The sequence below is a fragment of the Vanellus vanellus genome (genome assembly GCF_965231255.1).
Source record: "Vanellus vanellus genome assembly, chromosome: Z".
In the NCBI taxonomy this organism is placed as follows: Eukaryota; Metazoa; Chordata; class Aves; order Charadriiformes; family Charadriidae; genus Vanellus; species Vanellus vanellus.
Window position 1 is genome coordinate 22,953,191 of NC_138908.1, and position 22,963 is coordinate 22,976,153.

The 22,963-nt window shown below is 40.4% G+C and overlaps 1 protein-coding gene and 1 long non-coding RNA gene across 2 annotated transcripts; one reads left to right on the top strand and one right to left on the bottom strand.

Moving 5' to 3' along the window:
* Positions 1 to 2,766: 2,766 nt before the first annotated feature.
* SRP19 (signal recognition particle 19) lies at positions 2,767 to 11,052 on the bottom strand. The gene is made up of 5 exons (XM_082498057.1): positions 10,947 to 11,052; positions 7,393 to 7,468; positions 6,386 to 6,457; positions 5,088 to 5,199; positions 2,767 to 4,037 (listed from the first exon to the last, which is right to left on the bottom strand). The coding sequence occupies exons 1-5, from the start codon at positions 10,988 to 10,990 to the stop codon at positions 3,904 to 3,906; spliced, it is 438 nt and encodes a 145-aa protein (XP_082354183.1). The 5' UTR covers positions 10,991 to 11,052; the 3' UTR covers positions 2,767 to 3,903.
* A 180-nt stretch (positions 11,053 to 11,232) lies between these two features.
* LOC309683004 lies at positions 11,233 to 14,477 on the top strand. Its single transcript, XR_014270180.1, has 3 exons — positions 11,233 to 11,303; positions 12,870 to 13,035; positions 14,334 to 14,477. It is a non-coding gene; the product is annotated as an uncharacterized lncRNA (long non-coding RNA).
* The last annotated feature ends 8,486 nt before the right edge of the window (positions 14,478 to 22,963 follow it).

The window sequence follows — 22,963 nt, forward strand, 5'->3', positions numbered from 1 at the left end:
GTTTGAGACAATGCCTTTAACAACATGCTTTAACTTTTGGTCAGCCCTGAACGGGTCAAGCAGTTGGACTCGATGACTGTTGTGGGTCCCTTCTAACTGAAATAGTCCATTCCATTCCATTCTATTCCAACACAGCTACATCTGCAGCTACAGACAGAGAATGGAACAAGGGAACCACACTGTCTTTCATGCTCTCAGTACAGCACATACAAACATCTCAGACGTATACGCTGCCCCAAAAGGGAGTTCTGTAACTGTTAAGCACACACAAGGAACAAGATATACACACAGGCAAGTTTTTTAAGAACAGCTATTTTCTGCAGAGCTGGTCTTTGGGAAATTTAATTCATGGCCGACAGCAGAGAACTACATATAATTGTACATTATTGTCATGTCCCAAGTTAAAACACATTTCAAAATAACCCTTTGAAACTCACTTTCTTAAGAACTGAACAATGATGGTAATGATGGCTGGCCTTCTGCTACAGCAGCTACATGCCCTCTTCCATACATCTGAAACAATAAAACATCTATCTCACAGCAGTGAGATTCAGTCACTCACTCAGCAGTGAGTCATTCCTTTGTTAATTGCCGGTGTCTTCAGATCTGCTTAATGCCCAGTGTCAACGTCCCCACCTGCTGCTGATACAGAAATTGTTATAAGGATTGTTATAAGGATTCTGAGCTCACGTGTCCACTTTAAATGTTTCAATGTTTGTCTAGGACAGTATAGGAAAATAACAAGTATATACTTTTAAATAGCTAGACTAGTATCTTTTGGAGTGACACTAGCTCAACATTCATATTCCTTGCATCTTAGATGCAGAGTAAATGCCCACTCAGCAATGCATGTCTTTGTTAATATTGCCACCTACAGGAAATCACAGACCACAGTGACTTTTTAGTAACTTCACTGCTTAAGTAAATTCTTACAGAAAACTAAAAGCAAGACAGGTGAAATAAAGACATCCATTGACATTTTTTCCCTCAAAATGTGGTTGTTTTTTTTTTTTATTGATTGATAGCATTGAGACCAACAGTTGCAGTATTTCAGTATTTTTACAGCAGCCTTGTCTCCACTCCCACAACAGCCTCTAACCATCTTCCCTGTTCCCAGGAACTGAGGGGGTGAGAGGGGAAAGGTGCTGAAGAAGGGGGGAAAAGACATGCAGAAAAACCTGATGTATCACCTTTGCCTGCTTGTTTTTAATCCTCTAAGGAACTCAGTTTATTAAAAACCAGGAAATACAGAAATTAAAGTCTGGTTTATAAGCTTAACTCTGGCAAGAAATGGGGAGTTGTGTTTAACCTTACGATGCCTCATTTAGGAAAAATTGTTGCTCATGCGGTGTACTTACTCTAAAGACAGACAGAAATGAAAAAAAAAAAGCAAAACGATGAACTCATTTAGAGATGGGGGGATATGCAAGCATGGGTTGGGGGAATCAGACTTCAACTCCCTAATGGTAGTAATAATCTGATTTCTTAGCAGTGCATTATTTGCTTAAAAAAAAAAAAAAAAAGTCAGCTTTACCCAAAATATCCCTAGAGCTTTCTTTGTTAATTTGATTAAATCACTATTATATACTTACAATAGTTTTACTATTTTGGGTTCTTTGGGAAATTTTGGTAAGCAATGCCACCAAGATTCTTTCTCAACATACATACCATAGTACAGACAAGCTCTTAAGATATGCAATTTCTGGCCACTGTGAACAGATATGCCATAAGCCTTAACCTCCACATTTTTCAGCTGTCTGTAGTCTAAAGCTCTGACTTACAATACTTGGGCATAACCTGATGATGACTTGGCTGGAGTCATTCCCCTCCACTTAACATCGTGGAGCCAAGTTATCTTATACCAATTAATTTTCACAGAGCTCTCACTTTAAATAAAGTTTCCTAAAGGTTACTCAGGAAAAGCAAAGAATAACTTGAACTCTAAAACCCACGGGCAGTCATGGTCCTTTATATCACAAGTGTCTCTTCCACACCCATTTGCATACCTCACTTGGTATTTTTCCCCAAGTTGCAACTAATCTGTAGCACTTCCCTAACTCTTAGAGTAGATGTAACTAACAATTTCACACCACGTCCGGTTGTTTTCTGTAACAAAAAAAAAAAACCCATGGCATTTCATCAACCCACGGACATACTATTTAACTAACTTCTCAAAATTTAGGTGCGTTTTCAAGGCCAGACACTCCAAAGGTAGCTTGTGTAAACCATTACATCAGCAGAAAAACCCAAAACACTTGTATTCAACCATGGTCAATTACAGCCTTAGAACACAGGATTTCTTCTCCCACACCATTCCATTTTAGATAGCCTACATACTGCTACTCTCATGAGTTTGGATTTGGTACAACTGCAGTGAGAATGAGAATGCATCCTCCTCCTCCGTCAAAAAATGCAACACAAGAACCAGATTTAAGAGTATTACAGACAGTAAATACCATAGACTTTGAACTATTAGCAAGTCAGGTGCTCTACACAGTTGCACTATTGGTACCTACGGGCAGCGACTTCAAGGGGCACTGGTAACTCACCATCTATTTGAAAAGATGCAGCTGAGTGGAACAAGAAATATAAGAACATAAGAAAACTCAAACTACAAGCACAAGTAACTTGAGCAGGGATATCATCAAGAACTTTACCAAGTTTCCTTACTTTAGAATAGTCATTAAATGTCTAGATAAATTTTGAACGCTGTTTATGTTTAAAATGAGAAAAAGGTGATGCCATAGGAAAGCATACCTGATAGACATACAAGACAAATCCTAAAAGAGAATATTGCCACATGAAAAAAAATTATCAGAAATAATCTGATCACTTGCTCCCAGTAGTCACCTATGAAAACATTCACCTGACTTTCTTTTCATACACTAAGGATTAGAAAACTCATGCAGAGTTTTTGTTTTTAAACTCCAAACAGGTATTCCTATTTCTTTTTCAGTCTCCTTATACTTAAGTATCCCTCACTTGCACAGTGTATTTCTTAATTACGTCGAAGGAGCCTTGCTACTGGACAGCTGTTCTGACCAACTCATCTTCTCCAAATAACTTCCTGTCCCAGTCTGTCGACTACATAAAAAAATATATATTTTAAGTTACCAGATAGTGCAAGCCTCAGACATCTGAGACAGTACTTGACAGGTAGAAAATAAAGCTACATCTCCTACGCTAGCAAACAACTACCCAAAATAGGATAATATAGTATGCCATATTATACAAGACACAAAAGGGAGCTACTTTTTTTTTCAAATTATCTTAAAACTTTACGATATTATCCTTACAATATATGTCACTGACTTCTTTACAACAGACTGTGGAGGAAAACATAACACTTTTGGAAAAAGTATTCTATAAAATTACATTTTTTATAATTAGCATGTCACCTTTATTAGTACACTTGGCAGTTGTGAAAGATTATTAGCAAGGGAAGTTTACAGAGCCATTAACGTCATCAATTTACATTTTCCTGTTAGCAACAAAGACCCTCCAGAATTAAGACAATCACTTCACTAGCATAGATAAATGGTTTATACTAAGGCAACCAGTTTTCAGATATCTAGTCTGCATAAGAATATTTATTTATTTATCAAGAGCTGCATATTTCTTCTGGAAGGAATATTTCTCCCACCCACCCCCTTTGCTTATGTTCTTCCACTTTTAGAAGTGGATGCTAGCTTCAGACTTGCAGGTTGTGTGTGAAGACAGATTTATTGTTACACAGATGTGAGGCAGCTACATGCATTCCAGTTCCAAGAAAAGCAGGCAGTTCTATTCAGCTTCACCTGTTTATTTCTTGTTTGTATCTTTCACTTCAAAGTTGCAGCAAGTGTCCATCCACATTTGTTGTAAATACAACTATGTGATATAACAATTATTCCAGATGTGAGCTCATTTCTTTTTCTTCCCTTTACCTTTCTTGCCTCCCTCTCCTTGCTGAAGACTTTGATCGCTACCTCCCATCTTTTGTGTTCTTGTTTTCAGTTTGGGAATGGTTTCTGCAGCATACAGCATCACTGATTTACCTAAAAATATAGGGAGGGATCAATGCACGCCTCTTATATTAAGAACATTTCCATCATTTTCAAAGTTAGAAACTTCAGCCCCACTTTAGATTTTCTGTTAAATTAGATATAAAGCCTATGAGTTCTACTTCCTTCCCCTGTGTAGCTAGCAGTTTGTGAAAAACTTCTCTCAATCTTTTTTTTTTTTTTTTTTTTTTTCTAAATTTAAATGCAGGACTGATAAAGGTCACAGCAGACTGGAACAGGCACATAACCAGACAATCTACAGAGTATCGACATCCTTCCTGTTACTGCTTCACTTCACCTCTTAATGGCCTAAAATACCTGGGACAGAATGACCAGGCAAAAGCTACAAGCATTTTTAGAAAGGCACTTCCAGCAGGAATATGATTTTAAATTGTCTCCTCCTGACTAGCACCACTCTTGCATTACTCTGGATTCAATATTCTTTTTGCTCTTTCTTTAAGATATATACTTCTTCATATATATATTTGCTTCCCTTTTGCACACTGATTAATTTTCAGGAAAAATGAAAAAGACTAAATTACTTGTCATTCAAGATGAACGATTCTGATTAGTTAGTTGAAGCTCCTCCGCTGTTAACTTATGAAAATGGCCAAGAGAAAACTCAACTGATCTCAGTATTGTATTTTATCAATTCTACATCCATACTGATGCCTAGCTGATGTATGTAACCTAAGAAAAAGGTGGAATTCAGCCATTTTAATACCAAAACCTGCTTTAACTGTCAACAAAACAGTAGGCGAAAACTGAATAGCTGCTTTGTTCAACATACACACAACACTCCCCACAATCCCCTCCAATCCAACCACTGAAGAAACAGCAGGATCAAAGACAACAGCATTTTAACAAACTCCACTCAACACTCACACACCAGCTCGATTTGGTTGACTTATACAGGCAAAGAGATTTAATGTAAAGTTGTAAAATTCATAATAGTAAAACTAATTGAACAAGCTGTTAACAAAATGAACAAAGCCTTTCTCTTCTATTTACAGATAAAGTGCCTAAACCAGGTACTCTACTTACGTGTTGGAAACTGAGGTAAACATGGATTGCCATCATCTTGTTTGAGCTGGATTCGTACCCTACCTCTGTACTGCACGTCTCTGTTCCACTCTCTAGGATACATCTTATTTTTCTGTCATACAAAAGGAGAAAATTATAATAAGAGCTCAAATAATTTTCTGCAAAATTTGTCAGACAATTGATCTAAGTCATAGCAGCCTGGAATTCTGAACAGATACAAGCCATAACCATAGCTCTCCAACAGTGTCATCCACCATTTAGCCATTGCAGTAGTATCCAAAGCTATAGTGTTAACTTTTTCAGAAGCACTGCTGCAACCAGCACCTGGTACTGAACAATTTAGCGAGTAACCTGCTGCTACAGGGACTGTTCTACTTTGCCACCAGTCTTGACCACAGTGACACAGGTTTTTGCTTCATCTCCACAGCCACAAACCCTTCTGGACACCTAGAGACAACAAGTCAGAAGTCACAGTCTGCTTCTGGATACTTATTGCCTTCATTTTTGTTAAAATGTTACAGGTTTCTTACTGGTACTGGCTATTTCACAGGCTGCTGTGGACTTACAGGAACATATTTGACTTCTGAAAAGCAAAGAGATTTTGTACTGGTTTTTGGATACCAGTCATACTCTTAGATGAGGAGCTAAATTCTTCTTAGAAAATTCAACGGTATTTTAAATTAATAATTACTTCAGAAAACAAATTGCAAAAAGTTACCTCTCTAGAAACCCAGATTCATTCCCCAAGAAAAAAATAACCAACTTAAACTATTTGAAAAGTAAGCAGGTATTGCAGTAAAAAAATTTAACATTCTCTGCCTAAAACATAACTCCAAAGGATAACTCCAAAGGACTCTGAAGATTTCAGTCTTTAGAATCCTATTCCTATAGGACACTCATTCCAAAAGGTAATAAACTTTCATTAAAAATATGCCTTTTTAAAAGCGTAATTTGCAGTTGCAACTTGCAAAATTAGCTTTTATTCTGACACACTTTTAAGCATCTAGGATAGTCTTCTCGGAAGGACAGTTAAACAAAACTAATCTTTTTATAAAGGCTAAAAATGGCATTTTCTCAGAGACCTGGGTTATTCCTGCCGTGCATACAGTTTTCCAACATTTACTTCATCATTATTGTCAGTTATTACTCAAAGCAAGCAAATATCTTGGATGTTAATAAAAACTTCCAATTGTAATTTATCTTGTCTGTAAGAAAAGATACAATGAAAGAAGAACAGAGACACATACCAAGTTTTGGAGGTTTTTTGTGGTTTTGTTTTTTTTTTTTTTTTTAATTACCTCTAATAGCACATTGAATCCAACTGCTGCACATACATCCTGGATTTCTGTAGATGTGGGATTTTCAACAGCCTGTTGAAACAATGTCTTACAGTTAATTATTTTTCAATTATGAGAAACGTATACAGCAATAGTTAGCAGTTTCCCACCCTATACTCTATAACTAGAAAAAGCAGATAAGGAAAGAGAAGGTACTTCAAATAATGACAAATCTACTGCAGAAGTCATCTGCAAGCACTCCTACAGTCAGGAAAACATTAAAAAAAAGCCGGAAGAGATAAGACATCAGTAAAATAGGAACCAGATGAGACAGAATTAATAAGGACAGAGGAGCAAGTAAAATAACTGCTTAGGAAAAGTAATTGAAATGAAGTAACAATTATTATATTTAAAAAAAAAAACAAACCAAAAGCCACAAATCAGCAACAGCAAACTTATAGCAAGGACTGAAAGAGAAAAGTATAGACACCCAACCCTAAGCAGTGAGAAAAGCCCTTTCTATTCCCAGCAGTGCTTGTTAAAAATATTACAAATGAATGAGATGATAAACTATTTCTGGACGATTAAAAGCAACAACTACCAAGTCTGTGTGCCACATGCCTTTTAAGTTCTATCTTTGACAGCAGCAAAGGGGACAGGGCACCATATATAGGCATATATAATCAGTCACCAAAAACCAATCACTAGCTAGTTATTAGTTTCTGCATTGCTCTCAAATATGGCAACCTACTTATGTAGGAGGTTGACTGCATTAAATTTCTCATTATTTCACCTGCTTGCCAAAGGTGCTGCTCACATGAAAGTAGACACTTTAAAACCAGTGCTCTTCTATCAAATTCATATGCTGACACTAGGTTATCTTCAAATACACTGTAATTTCCAGTTACTGAGCTACTTGCCATGGGGGATAGAAAAGATAAACAGCTTTGAGATTTATTTTCCATCTCTCTACACACTACTGCATAGCATAACAAAACATCATATTCCCCCGCCACACGCAAAATTACTTTGTCTATGGGTATCCTTCTTCCTTCTGCTATTGTCTTCTTGTTATTCAAATATGCTGGATAAATGCAGATGAATCTAAAAAGAGAAAACAGTGAGTTTAAGTAAGTAATATGAACTCCTTAATCGTTTATGCAATATTTTCCCAGTAAAACAAAAAACAAATCTCATGGCTACAACACAAAAGTTCCCACAGCAGCTTAGAAAAACCTTTTATTTTCCTTAGACCAATTAGTAAGATGTTGCAAAACCCCGTTTTGAGTTATCCAGGATACTGCATGACCATTTGGCTGAAATGTTCCTTTCATGACACCACTTTTGGGGGCATACTGCGTACAAAGGATGGCACTATCTGTCTTGAGGGAAAAAAAAAAGGCTGAAAGAGAATGCTTTGGCCCATTTCTTAAACCCCTGAAGCTTAGAAGGAAACATACACATTTCCCTGAAAAGAATTAAAGATGGTTTCCTGAAAAGGTTGTATGTAGTACACTAATTGCTGACTAAGTTCTTGGTAGAAACAAGAAGCAGGTTTTTTTCTGCTCGGATTTGCTCCCTGCTTCCCCTCTTCTATTCACACACAGAACAACACAGATTTGGGTAAGTTATAAAGCCTCTGAAAAACTATGCATAGAAAATTGCTTAAGATTTTTCAGTAAATTAAAACCTGTTAAGCATATGCAGGGGACAAGAGTGACAGAACCTCAATCATACTTCTTACTAGACTACAAAAAAACAACTAGCTGAGGCCTGCAAGGAGAGGCTGAAGGATGCCTGCATTTGAACAAGGAGCCAGGACAGCATAAGAAAATAGGTAAGCAGAAAGTCAGCAAATAACCCAGAGCAGACTAATATTCAGTTAGCTGGAGACTGACAAGGACCACTGACGCTTACCACCTCCCAGGAAACATTTCTTGCTGCCTCTAAAGCTAGCCTCAGTCATCTCAGCTCTTATTACTCTCCCGCTAAATACCTTTTCACTGGTATTTTCCCCTATTAACTACAGTCCTCTTTACGAACCAACTAGTACTTCTGTGTAAGCGGCAGAGTTCTGCACAGGAAACTTTCAATCTCGTTATGTTCACAACCATCAGCACACGACACTGACCACCACCTTCTCTTGCTTGGTTTACCCCTTCTGAGCTTTACATGATATGACACGTTACAAGAATGACAGGAGAGTTAGAACTAAACCTGGTTTCTGTTGTCAAGGACAACAAAAAAAGTTTCTATAAATATATTAGCAATAAAAAGAGGACTAAGGATAATCTCTGTCCTCTAGTAGATGAGGCCGGTAACATAGTGACCAAGGATGAGGAAACGGCTGAGGTACTTAATACCACCTTTGCCTCAGTCTTCAGCAGTAGGACCAGTTGTTCCCAAGTACCCAGACCCCTGAGCTAGAAGACAAGGATGGGGAGCAGAATGAAGCCCCTGTAATTCAAGGGGAAATGGTGAGGGACCTGCTTCAGCACCTGGAGGTACACAAATCTATGGGGCCAGATGGGATCCACCCAAGGGTACTGAAGGAGCTAGCGGAAGTGCTCACCAGGCCACTTTACATCATTTATGAGCAGTCTTGGATAACTGGGGAGGTCCCAGCTGACTGGAGGTTGGCAAATGTGACACCCATCCACAAGAAGGGCCAGAAGGAGGATCCAGGGAACTACAGGCCAGTGAGTCTGACCTCGGTACCTGGAAAGGTCATGGAACAGATCATCCTCAGTGCCATTACATGGCACATGCAGGAGAATAGGGTGATCAGGCCCAGTCAGCATGGGTTTGTGAAAGGCAGGTCATGCCTGTCAAACCTGATCTCCTTCTATGATAAGGTGACCCGCTTAGTGGATGAGGGAAAAGCTGTGGATGTTATCTACCTGGATTTTTGAAAAGCTTTTGACACTGTTTCCCACAGCATTCTCCTGGAGAAACTGGCTACTCATGGCCTGGACAGGTGTACTCTTTGCTGGGTAAAAAACTGGCTGGATGGCTGTGCCCAGAGAGTGTTGGTGAACAGAGTTAAATCCAGTTGGCGGCCAGTCACAAGTGGTGTCCCCCAGGGCTCAGTGCTGGGGTCTGTTCTCTTTAACATCTTTATCAATGACCTGGATGAGGGGATCGAATGCATCCTCAGTAAGTTCACAGATGACACTAAGGTAGGCGGGTTTGTTGATCTGCTAGAGGGTAGGTTGGCCCTGCAGAGGGATCCGGACAGGCTGGACCGATGGGCCGAGGCCAACGGTATGAGGTTCAACAAGGCCAAGTGCCGAGTCCTGCACATGGGTCACAACAACCCCATGCAGCGCTACAGGATTGGGGTGGAGTGGCTCAAAAGCTGCCTGGCAGAAAAGGACCTGGGGGTCTTGGTGGACAGCTGGCTGAATATGAGACAGCAGTGTGCCCAGGTGGCCAAGAAGGCCAACAGCATCCTGGCCTGTATCAGGAATAGTGTGGTGAGCAGGACTAGGGAAGTAATCATCCCCCTGTACTGGGCACTGGTGAGGCCCCACCTCGAGTACTGCATTCAGTTTTGGGCCCCTCACTACAAGAAGGACATTGAGGCAGTAGAGCGTGTCTAGAGAAGGGCTACAAAGCTGGTGAAGGGTCTGGAGGACAAATTTTACGAGGAACGACTGAGGGAACTGGGGCTGTTTAGCCTGGAGAAGAGGAGGCAGAGGGGAGACCTTATCACCCTCTACAACTACCTGAAAGGAGGTTGTAGAGAGGTGGGGGCTGATCTCTTCTCCCTGGTGACAAGTGACAGGACAAGAGGAAATGGCTTCAAGTTTTGTCAGACAAGGTTTAGATTGGATATTAGGAAACACTTTTTCACTGAAAGGGTTATTAAACATTGGAATAGGCTGCCCAGGGAGGTGGTAGATTCACCATCCCTGGAGCTGTTTAAAAAAAGGGTCGATGTGGTACTTGGGGACACGGTTTAGAAATGGTTTTTGTCAGGGTAGGTTAATGGTTGGACTTGATAATCTTAAAGGTCCCTTCCAACCTCAGCAATTCTATGACTCTACGACAGCACACCTTCACGCACTCCAGCATCAGAAACGACCGAATCCACCTCCCATTCCAACACACGCCCGGTAACACACTCCCTGGTACAACGCACTGCTTCGCCGCGGGTCACAGAGGCAGGGGACACTGCTGGCCCCTCGCCTTGCTGCACCGCATGCCGACTGCACACCCGACCTCTGCCTCCGGGAACCGACCCCAAGGACTGTTCGGGAGAAACCCAGCAGTCCACCCACACCAAATTCGGCGTGCAGCCATGTTATATGACGTGTTACTGCAACATTACCCCACGTACTCGGAAACTTTACTCCAGCCGCAGGCCTCACCCACCTCCCAGCGTCCCCAGCCGGCATGTCCCTCCGCCACCCGGCCCGGCGCCGGCGGCTCACGCAGCCGCCTGCCCCCTCACCACCGCCGCCTGCGGCCCAAACGCGCCCCTCGGCCGCGCCCCTCTCCAAGGAAGGCTGCCGGCAGCCCCCGATATGAGGGTGGCAGCCGGACACGCCGCTGCCTCGGAGGGCACAGCCCGCGTTACCTTTCCTTATCAGCCGGAGACGTGGCGGTAGCGGCGGCAGCCATAGTAACGGCAGCACCGACGCCGCTACCGACGCCGACCCACACCAGCCTCACCCCTCTTCCCCTCCGCCAGGAAATCCCGCCCCCGCTGCCCGGGTCCTGGAATTCCATTGGTCGGTGGTGCTGTCTCTAAAGCGCATCACCCTGTAAGGAGGCTCTACGTGCACGCCGCTGGGTCGTGCGCGCAGCCTCCGCCGCGCATGCTCCTGTGCGGCGGGAGCGCGGCGCTGAGGCGGGCTGAGGCAGGCGGCTCAGACGGGCCTTGTTGGGAAACGAGCTCGGAGGCCTCCGGGTCTGTAAAGGCAGAAACTCTTCGGTCAGTACCGGAAGCATTATCGGAGAGTGATCCAGCACTGAGAAATCATTGTGGCAGCTCGCTGCGTGTCAGTCAGGGGGCATAGGCCATACTACCGCTTGACCGGGCTGGGTGTGCAGGCTGAGAGAAACCACGGCCAGGGTGAAATGCGCAGAGCGAGGCAAGATTTGGTTCGAGCTGACAGATTGATGTCTTTCGTAAATCACAGGTGACCGGAGGGTTACACTGCGTGCTAGGGAGTGCTGTTCCTGTTCAGTACCTTGTGCAGCACTTAGCAGAGAGAAAACGGCGGGAGGTCTGGCAGCCAAACCAGCTCTGCCTGTCACACATGTGAAGCATGCAATCTTGCCGGCTGTAGGGGAGTGCAGCAGTGACGATACACCCTGAATGGACTACAAGCGCTAATAAAAGATGAGCCCAGAGGGTGGTGATCAGTGGCGCAAAGTCTAGTTGGAGGCCAGTAACTAGCAGTGTGCCCCAGGGGTCAGTACTCAGTTTAACAACTGTTAAACTGTTTAACAACTTCCTTAATGATTTGGATGATGGGGCGGAGTTTGCTGATGGCACCAAACTGGGAGGAGGGGCTGATAACACCAGAGGGTTGTGCTGCCATCGAGAGGGTCCTGGACAGGTGGGAGAAATGGGCTGACAGGAACCTCATGCAGTTCAACAAGGGGAACTGCAAAGTGCTGCAACTGGGGACCAGTACAGGCACCAGTCCATGCTGGGGGCAGCCCAACTGGAAAGCAGCTTAGCAGAAAATGCCCTGGGAGCCATGGTGGACACCAAATTGAACACGAGCCAGAAATGTGCACTTGCGGCAAAGAAGCCCAATGGTGTCCTGGGCTGCATTAGGACGAGTGTTCCCAGCAGGTTGAGGGAGGTGATCCTTCCCTTCTACTGAGCACTGGTGAGGCCATGCCTGGAGTGCTGGGTCCAGTGCTGCGCTCTGCAGTACAAGAGAGACATGGACATAGGAGAGAGTGCAGCAAAGGGCCACCAAGATGATGAAGGGACTGGAGCGTCTCTCACAGGAGGAAAGGCGAGAGGGCAGGGACTGCACAGCCTGGAGAAGAGAAGGCTCAGGGAGATCTCATCAATGTATATAAATACCTGCAAGCAGGGTGCAAAGAGGATGGAGCCAGGTTCTTTACAGTGGTGTCCAGTGACAGGACCAGAGGCAGTGGGCACAGACTGAAATATAGGAGGTTCCTCCCAAACTTAAGGAAATGCCTTTTCACTGCAAAGGTGAAGGAGCACTGGCACAGATTGCCCATGGAGGTGGTGGAGTCACCCTCCTTGGAGATAATCAGATGCCATCGAGATGTGGTTCTGGGCACCCGGCTGTAGGTGACCCTGCTGGAGTAGGGAGTTTGACCAGATGATCTCCAGAGGTCCCTGCCAGCCTCAACCATTCTGTCACTCTGTGAATTTCAAAGAGCACATTTTGTGCAGTTACACTCACCTGTTAAACTTCATGCAGCAGCTATGTACCAGAACAAAGAACTGAAGGTATTTATTCAATATTTATCCATGTTCTTATATTTTTGTTCTGCTCCACTAAAGCATCCAGCTCCCCACCATGAAATACTGAAGAAGAGGGTGCTGAGACCCAGTGCAACACAGTGGTATTCCCAGGGAAGAATTGCAAGTACGTTTCATGAAAACAAAGAAGAGTTAAGAGTTATGGAGATGCTTCAGAATCAGTGTGGCATTTGGCACTGATTAACAGGTTATTTGTTCAGTTTTTTGAATGATGGGCAGTTTTGTTGTCTTCTGTCTTTGCTCTCATTATGTCATAAGTAGTACACTGTACAAAGTACTACAGAAAATGCAAACTTTAGCAGTACCAGGTTTCAAAAACATGACTGCAGCTGTCCGGTAGCAAGTCAGTGATTTGGCAGCACCTCACAAACATGACTCAACAAGCTCCTCAGCTAAAAAAGATGGTTATGTAAATGAGGTGTGTCAAGTTATGAAGGAAGCTTTTGATGCAGTAGTTGTCCAGTGCTGAAGACAGATTTTTGGAGGGTTGTCTCCTGATTATCATCAAGCTGGCTGATACAGAGTTAAGTGTACCTCTCTAAGAGGTAATCTATTACAAATAATTACTTAGACATTTTTTGTTGCTTAACAACAAAACGTTCTTGTTAACACTAGCTTGGTAATGAATTTCCTGTGTTGTTCTTTCTTTGCACAGTGTTTGTCTTTTAAATCTCCATTGCATACACACTTCTGTGTATATTAAATGACTCTCCATTGAGATCCCCACCACCTAAAAAGTGTTAGAGCTGCCATTACCTTGGGAGTTGTCCTGTTGTTCAGGTTGTCAGTGCTTGTATCTGTGCATCAGCCACAATGGCAGAAGCTTGTTCTGTCAACCATTGTTACCTGCATTCAGCAAGACAGAGGTAGGCTGTAGGGAAAGGAAGGAGGAGGGTGGGCAGGTCAGCAGCCTTTGTAGCCTTGGCCTGCAAGCGTTTCACTTGCACGCCCCCTGCATGGTAATTGGATCCCACAGTGCTGGGCTTGTGCTTTCCAAACTGTGGTCCTTGTCTCTGTGACTGGGGAGAAGGTGGTCTTAAAGCTAAAAAAGTCTTCTAGAACCGTTTGTGCCATTTGATTCTCCATGACGCTACATACAATGTGAACTGTGGACTAGATTTCATTGTATTTATTGTGTCTCCGTGCAGGCATACGGTGTGCAGAACATACTTATGATCTGACTGTTATATGAAACATAGTCATCACTAAACCACATTACAAGCCAAACTTATTGCCATTTAGTTTTGTTAGATAATGTGCATAGCTCTTTCCTTCTGGGACACGTAGGTTTAAACTCACCAAAAGGGTATAAATATAAATCTCCCTCTGGAGGACACTGCTCTAGCAGAGTTTAAATCGAAGAGCAATCTAATGCTTTTAAGAAAAAATGCAAAGAAATATTTATTTGGTGTTACCACAGCTTCATATACAATCAAATCAAAAATAGGCTAAAACTTAATGAACACTGTTTTCTTTTCCCCTTAGATTTCTGCAATGTTTTTAGTTTCTCAGTTACCCGGAAAAGCAATTTATGGTGCATAATGGGCTATGACTGGACATCACCTTGAGAAATGCTGCTCTGATACTACGTTAAAGAAGGGATTAAACACAGCTGCAGTTTGTGAGTGGCACAGTACCATTGTTGCATATTAAGATTGCTGTCAGTCACTCCACTTAATTCAGGACACTGAGAAAGATTTTGTGTATTTGTTTAATGTTGTCGTATTTGACAATTGCATGATATTTTTTTCCTTTGAATTCATACAGCTTTTTAATAACAGATTAATGGCTTCTCTTTTAAAACAATATTTAAATGTACTGTGACAGAAAAAAAGCTACATAGCCTGTATCAGTATTTGTGGCAATGACAAAAATTATCTTCCGCATCTTTTTCAGATGGAAAAATAATTAAAAAATTGTTGGAAATTGAGTTTGTGGAGTTACAAATTGGATCATGTGGCATACATGACTGACCACAACAGGGCAAGCATGTCTTCTTTTCTGCAGATGCTATTATTACACACCAGTCTCCTTTATTGGTGCTATAATTCACAATATCTTGAAACTAGCATGCTTGAAATGAAGCACTGGGTACAGACACGTCAATTTAATCACCACCATCACTGTAGAATGACTTCATTGATTATATGGCATCCAGTCACTGCATTTGTTCTAGTGCCATAAGAAATACATTTCAAACTTGAATTCTGCATATTTCTAGCCTGAGGAATTCAGAGACAGAAGTAGGTCACAAAGCACACTAGCTCAGGCACGTTGTAGCTGCATGCGCGTCCCACGTATCTGCTGTCCCTGACCTCAGAAATTGAATGATGAAGCAATCAAAACCTGACAGCTTTTAAACAGTTCAAAGCAGTATGAAGAGAAGGTACAATTCCTGGTAAGGGTAGGACTATTTATGTCTTCAGCAAAATTGCAAGATTGCAAATAATGCCTTTGGTTAGTAGCAGGGATACTGGTCTCTGAAAGCTGTGTATAACTTGGTGAGGTTATTCCATATGCTCTAGCTGCAGTGGAAGGGGAAGTGGCATGGAAAGGGCACTGCATTACAAGCATCTCAAGCAGAGAATTCCCTCACTGCATACAGTGTCAGCAGCAAGTCAGGTGTCCTTAGTCAGACTCTATTTTTACTGTTAGGGGTGGCTGGGGAAGAAAAATAGCAAAAAAAAAACCCCAAACAAAACAACCCAGCAACAAGAGCCCTGTGCAAGTGTGAAACAGAAATTCAAAGTGGTTGTGATACAGGCTAGTATGTTTCACCTGATATAAATGCAGGTGTCCTGAGTAGAAGTGGGAGCCCAAGAAAACGTAAAGGGTTTCAGGCGACACAGGTCCTCTTGTGTTTTACTGGAATTGTCATGTGCAGATGCCAGCTTATTCACACTTAGCTTGCATGTTCATTTTTCTCTAACCTGATGTTACATTGCACTGCATAGTCTAAACATGCTAGAAATGCCTACATAATAATTGGACCAGTGAAGTCATTTGGGAGGAGGTATATTTTCAGCTAGATTGGTGGAAAAGATCTCTAGTGGACTGCAGGTAAAATGCAGAACAGAGAAGGGGGACATAGGGTGAAATCTTGGTTGGTGTAACAGACACTGAAGGGAAGTGTCAAGCTGAGAAGGATTTTCTCCACAATTTTTATAAGCAAGAATTCAAAAAATAGCTTTTTAAGTAAAATATAGGGACTGGGAAAAAAACAAAAACAAAAACGAAAAAACCTGTTAAAAATAGAAACATACTTCATGAAATATGACTCAAGTTGGAAGTAATAGATGAGTATGAACTCGGTGAGTCCAACAGAGAACTTTCAACAGCATAGAGAAGAGAGAAAATAATGCTGTCCTTCATTTATTTACATAAAACTGGAATGTACTTACCATGAAACTTCAACATGCAGAACTGACCATTAATATATGCTACTTTTAAAGGGCTGCATACACCATTTTCCCCAAAGAAGTGGTTATTTTAAATCTGTAGACTACCCCAGTTCTTTCAGTCTTAACAATCCAAAATGCTGTCTTCTACATATGTGTTTTCTGGAGAGGCACTACATGCCTATCCTACACCGACTGCAGCTACACAACTTACTTTATTAAAAAACTGAAGCATCACTTTTGTTCATCTCAACGGTAGGGTCCTATAAACTATTGATAGCCTTTCTAAAACCACTTAGGCTTACTTGTTTCCATCTGTGCAAATGCTGCAACACAACAGCAGCTGACAATCACAAAATGGTCTTGAAACAGTCATTCTGACTTGTGTGCTGTTCAGAGCTAAAAGTCTTTTGGATTATGTCACCTACACCCAAGTGTTGATTTACATGAATTAATTTAAACAGCACAGCAGACAATATACACAGTATTTCACTGGGATACAGGGGAGACTGTCAGGTACCACATTGCCAAGACTCTATCCAAATCCCTATTTAGCTGGCAACAGGAGAACTGGCAAAGTGGAAATAGAAAAATAAGGATTTTTACCCATCTCTCATTCCTTCATATTTGCATGTCTCTTAAGTATAGACCTCAGTTTTACACCCAGACATTCTTTGGCCTTCTGTTTTAGACTTGTAGAACAGCTGACAGCTGTGTAAAGTCACAGCTGTGTACAGTCAGTTTGTAAGATCAAAAGGAACCATTAATCATCTTGTGACACAATATGCATTATTTGCACTGAACTCATAGCTTTCACTTAATCTAGGGGATTTCTATTTGTAAGAATTCCAAATGACTTAAAACACTTAAACGTGTTGAATAATCCATCACGGTTGTTCAACTGCTCAATTATAGTAAGAAGAAAAAAAGCCAACTCCGTTTCATCACACAATAAAAAAATAATAAAAAGAGATTAAAAAATGGGATTTTTCTTGCCATTCATACTATGGCTTAAGTTTTACATCTACCTTCCTGCTCTTCCACAGCTACTTCAACTCTAAATGTGTGCCATCACAGACCTTACCAATAATCTATGTAAGATGCACAAGCCAATCTGAATTCTGTGTTACGGTGTATCCAAACTGCCTTTTCCCCCCTGCCCCAAACAATATGCTTTTTGTACAGAGGATTGTAAGAAGAAGGGACAGAATTAGGCATAATCTACCTTCATTTGTATTAAATGTAATCACTCAAGATATCCTTGTTTTCACGATACCTACTGACTTTAAACTGCAGGTGATAGTAATTACGATTGTGAATAAAAATTTTTAAATTACTAGCAAGGGATTTTCCTTTTCTGCCTATAAATCAGGACTTAAGTGCATCTTTCTCTGGAACACTTCAAAAATAAGGTACCAGCTAATCAGTCCTGGAATTAGAACGCATCTTCTCAAGTATGAAACAGAACTACAAATATCAGAAAACAAGGGATCTTAGTAAATGCGCAACAGTGCCTTTTTTTTTAGTTTAAATGCTTCTATGTCAAAGCCTACAGTGACAGTAGGAGTGCAAAATATGAATGTATGTATAAATACATGCTGTGTGTTTGTTGGGAATGAATCAGTCTAGGTCCCTTAATAGTCTCTAATCAGGGACTAAAGAACGCATTCATCATGGAAAAGAAAGACTTTGGAATTAACCCAACCTCTGCTATGCTTATGAGTCAGAATGAAATAAACCTTCTTGCAAACCTCTTGTAACAGAGAGATTACAGAATTACACTGTGTTGGAACTAGATTTTTTTGGTGCAGTTTGTTCTAAAATGAAACACAGAAGAGAACAGAGAGCTCTACTGGTGAACTGCATGTCTCTGAGCTTCTTTTGATTTTTATTTCTTATTTATCTGAAGTGTGACTACCACAGAAACAAAACTGCATGGTTTTCTACGGCATTTGTTCTGATATGCTGAATCATTGCTGAAGTGTCTGAACAGCAACTTCCTTTTTAAGTGAAATCATATTGCTAATACAGCAAACAGACACCTAAATTTCAGTAGCCAAGAAAACAATTCCACTCTGAACAAGGTGCAATCAGGAGGAAATTTTATATAACACCGCAAGTAATAAATAAATTATGCATAGCAAGACTAAATTCAGAATAAGTATACTGTGAAACAAAATACATTAGAATAGTTGAAGAAAGAATTAATTACAGAGTTAGGATATAAACAGTAATGCATTTCAGGCAGAAGCAAACAACAAAACTGAAGAAAAATATAATTGTGGGCAGAGTTTGTTCAAGAGAAACAACATTTACAGGTGGCAAAATGCATCTGATCTCAGAAGATGACAATTTAATTACTTGCAGAGAACCAGCGCAAGCTTTATGCATGTTAAATCCCACTGAAAACTAGGGCGTTAGAGACACTGTATGTATGGTTTGAGGTCTGGACAGAAGTGCATTTTAACTGAGTGAACAAGCTCCCTCTACATCTTCCTGATATCCCAATTGTAATTCCACAGCCACTCAAGCAAAGGATGCTTTTACACACAGCAAAATTAGAATAATTTCCCGAAATCCTGAAGTGGCAGAAATTCAGAAACACATAAGGCTGTAACTATGTGGAAATTTCCTAAGAAAGGTAATTTGCACAACTATGCTAGGGAGGCATTACCCAGTCTTACAGTAAGTAAACAGCACATCTGGTAAAGTGAAAGTTGACAGCAGAAAACCTTTGTATTAAATCCAGACTTTATATTAACCTTGACATCACAAATTAATTGGCACCTATGTTAATTACTGTTGTGAACTCTGAAGCTCTTCTGCACCACATCAAATCCCCTTGCACTTCCAATATGTAAACAAACACAACACGTAACCAGTTAACTTACCATTCTGACTAAAAACTTAACCTTAACTACATAACATTCTATATAAACACATTTACAGATACAATCTGTTATTCTGCATATAAGAGACTATGAAGCAGGAATCACATTTCTACATGTGATTTGAAATGAAAATAAAAGTGTGGGCATCTCTTCTGGTTAAACGTAAAAGTGCAAAGAAGATGGCTGTGGAACCAGAGAGAGAATACATTTGAATAATTTGGTATTAAGTAGGTCCCCAAAGATCTAAGCATGTGGATGAAGTCATGCTTCAACATTAACTGACACTTCACTTGTGATTCGCAGCTTCATCCAAATCACACATCTCATCAAGAACAAAGCTGTCAGACAGGCGGATGCGAGTTTACAAGGCAATACAGTAGATTTATGAAGTTATGTTTCAGTGGAATTCTACATGTGATTGTAAGCAACAGTCTTATGGCTGTTCGTACTATTTAATGAAAACTAGATGAGAGAAAGATAGTTTGGGAGGCATCCAGTAACAAGAGAATAGAAGAGCTTGTAAGAGTCCACCTAAACATTTTCCAAGTCATTGCTGGAAGTAGTACTGTCTTAATTGGGGAAGGGAGGTGTTCTTTCCCTCTTCAAGCCTCTTCCAGAAAACAACAAGTTGCAAGAAATCTTTTTTACTGGAAGCATTTACTGCATTGAATTTAATATTGCAAATTTAAAAATTGTCACCTAGAGGTTTACATATGGTAGAAAACTTTGTTCTTTGGGTATTTTTGATGAAGAAAAATTTCTTTTCCACAAGCACAAACTGTAGACTGATGCAATACTTCTGAAATTAGTTGTAAGAATTTCCAGGATAAAGGACGTACCTGAACATAATGTATTTAAATGCAAAGCACCAGGGGCCACTAGGCAGTTCAGAGTGAACCATAGCGAAGAGTAAACAAACCCCAACTTTAATTTGCTTTTGCTGTCTCAAAAAGGGTGAAGAACAGGTCCAAAACTTGGCATATCAGCTTAAAATTGCCTGTAATGGCTTGATCCAACTCACTGACCACCTATAAAGGAAGCTATCCCAACCTCTTTCTACTAGCCCTGTTTTATTTTTTCTGCTGGCTCAGGCAACACTTGTCCAACTCCACACTGAACAAATTCAGCATACTAAATGCAGTACAAATCCTGCTCCCCCTAGCAGTTCTGCTAGGAAAGAGGTGAGCTAGTCCACTGAAAGGTCAGAGGACAGCCAGGACCATGGAAGGGAGAAGAAAACTTCTTTCAACAGTGCGCGCTGTTTCTTCGATTCTAGAAATAATATGGATCTTTATTCTTAAGAATGAAGAAGCTGTTACCTTCTTGGTAATCTCAACTTCTGTTAAGGGGGGGGAGGGCGGAGACACAGAGAGGAAGTACTCCAAAGCAACTGTCAAAAATTCAGCTGTCAGATCATCAAACAAAAGTTTTGTAGTTTTCTGGTCTACTGGTATACTTTCAAAACAAAACCTCATTAATTTGGGCAAATTGTTCTCTCTACTGTGCACCTTATGCAATGTACTGGGGAAGATATAAAAGTACATCCCTGGGACAATATGGCTAAGAGTCTCCAAAATGGTCCCTTTTCCTTCCATCCCCCTTTATGCAAGACACAGCAGCTAACTTCCCAAAGTCATCAAAGATACTAGTCTACATTGAAGACTACTACTGTTGCTTACTGAAGTTTATAGCACTAACCTTGTTACCTTATGCAAGAATACTTGTATTCTGCAGCCAAATCCTGCTTGAAACAATATTCCAATCTCATCAGGAAATCCTGGCATGGCTTTCAATTTTTAAGCTGTCACCTCTGACAGTTTTGAGAATTATCTTTAAGCTTTCAGGGGAAAATACTGATGGAGAACTGCATATGAAAAATAGAAATAATTAATTCCCCTTGAAAGCTTGCAATATTTAGTCAGAAGAGCTTTCACAGAAATTGAGCAATAACCTTAACTGTGGCACACTGCAAGAAACTAAAATGAAAGTACATTTTAAAAAGTGAACTAATTACTATTTGTGGGGAGGTCACGTTTGTGCTTTTCACATCAAGGGGACGAAGCTGTAAGGCAGTCTGAAATGAACTTTATGAGTGTATTTTCAGTATAGATTGATTTTTAAGGACAAGTTTGATATGTTCTGGATATGGTAAGCTAATTCAAGGACAACTAAAGGTCTGAGCTCAAGTCACAAAAGTTCTACCAAAATCTGTAGAAAGAAAGGCAATGCATCCCAGAAGAACATTAAATTGAGTCTTGGTTTCCTTAGCTCCTTGTTTTCCTTTCTTTTGCCTTGACATAAATAATGTCCTCTTACCTGCTGTGGCAACTTCCTAAAGTCAAGGAACAAGAGTAAATCTTTAGCAGCATAAATCAAATCTGACTATCATGAATCTAGACATCATTAACAAAATCCAAGACCAAACATACTTATTACAGCCATTTTTCATGGTTTTGATTTTATATTTCTGGGATCTGTTTTTATAGTTAAGCTTAGAATAAAACTTTGTATCCTCATCACTAACATAAATCAAACATCATGGGTGTCCTTAAATATTCTAAAAGGCTCTTAGTGGATATGAAGTATTTCAGATAAAGAATCAGAGAAATGTAGATCTGGAAGGGATTTCAAAAGATTACATAAGCCCATCGCTGCACACAGGCAATATGAAATATACTATAGTCCATCCCTATGAGATGTTTCGTAAACCTCTTCTTAAAACTTCTATAATGGAAATTTAACAACTCCCATGGGAAGCATATTCTAGTGTATCACTACATTTATAGTTGGGAAGTTTCTCTCATCTGTCTTTGCTACAAATATAGGTTACTGAGAGGATATTAAGAGAAACTTCCCAATTATAATGATCATGAAGTATCCCCAAGACTATATAGAGAAGCCACTAAAATTTTCAAAGACATTCTGGTGTTTGATACGCATACAGTTATGTATAGTTTCACCTCATCTTCTTCTGATTGCCTCAGTTATAAAACCGAAATCAGAATTTCTTTACTGAGATTGAGTTCACCTTTAAATTCTTAAATCAACAGGACATAGATGTAAAGCCAGCATTAAACAACTATCCTGGATTACGTGGTATATCTTCACATTAGTAGTTAAAAGCCCAGCACAAAAAAAAAGTATCACATCACTTGTAAGAAAAGTGGTCTTGCATTTTAAACTCAAGAATGGAGTTCTGTATTCTACTCCAACAGGAAGTCCTGACTTTGAACACGTCACATAATCCCTATCTCTACTTCATCTTTAAAAGGACACTAATATTCATATTAAAAGTCTTGTGAAGATACTATATGCAAAATATTTCAAAATACTAACACGAAGAGCGCTGCTTGTTAACAGATTCACCAGATGAGATAGAAACATGGCATGTCACTACGCAAATCTTACAGGAAGCAAAGAACAAATGAGCAAATAAGATGCCACTTCTGCCAAATAGGTATTTTTGGTATTGGCTTTTAAATTTGTCTAAATTTACTTCTGTCTGCTGATAGTATCTCAATTCTGTTCATAAACAGTGCATGTCCTATGGTAACTTCAAGATAAAAATTGATTCATTTCAGTATCAGATGAAGTATAAAAGCCACAGATGTGATACACTCTGCCACTGTGTTAAAGCTACCATAAAGGTAAATTGCTCTATTTCAGGGCTTCCTGAAATCAGGGCTTTTTGCATTCTGAATATCAATTATTTAGGATGCTAATTTTAGAATAGTCCAGTTGAGATACAATAAAACTTACATATTGTTTCATAATTCTTTCAATCATGCACAGACTGGTTAATGTTCTGTTCTCTTATGTTTCTACT

Coding starts and splice junctions, on each gene's coding strand:
- SRP19 (XM_082498057.1), bottom strand. CDS start 10,990: ATGGCTGCCGCCGCTACCGCCACGTCTCCGGCTGATAAGGAAAG. Junction 6,458..7,392: donor GAAGGATACCCATAGACAAA/GTAATTTTGCGT, acceptor TTGTTTCAACAG/GCTGTTGAAAATCCCACATC. Junction 5,200..6,385: donor GATTCAATGTGCTATTAGAG/GTAATTAAAAAA, acceptor TTTGTATGACAG/AAAAATAAGATGTATCCTAG.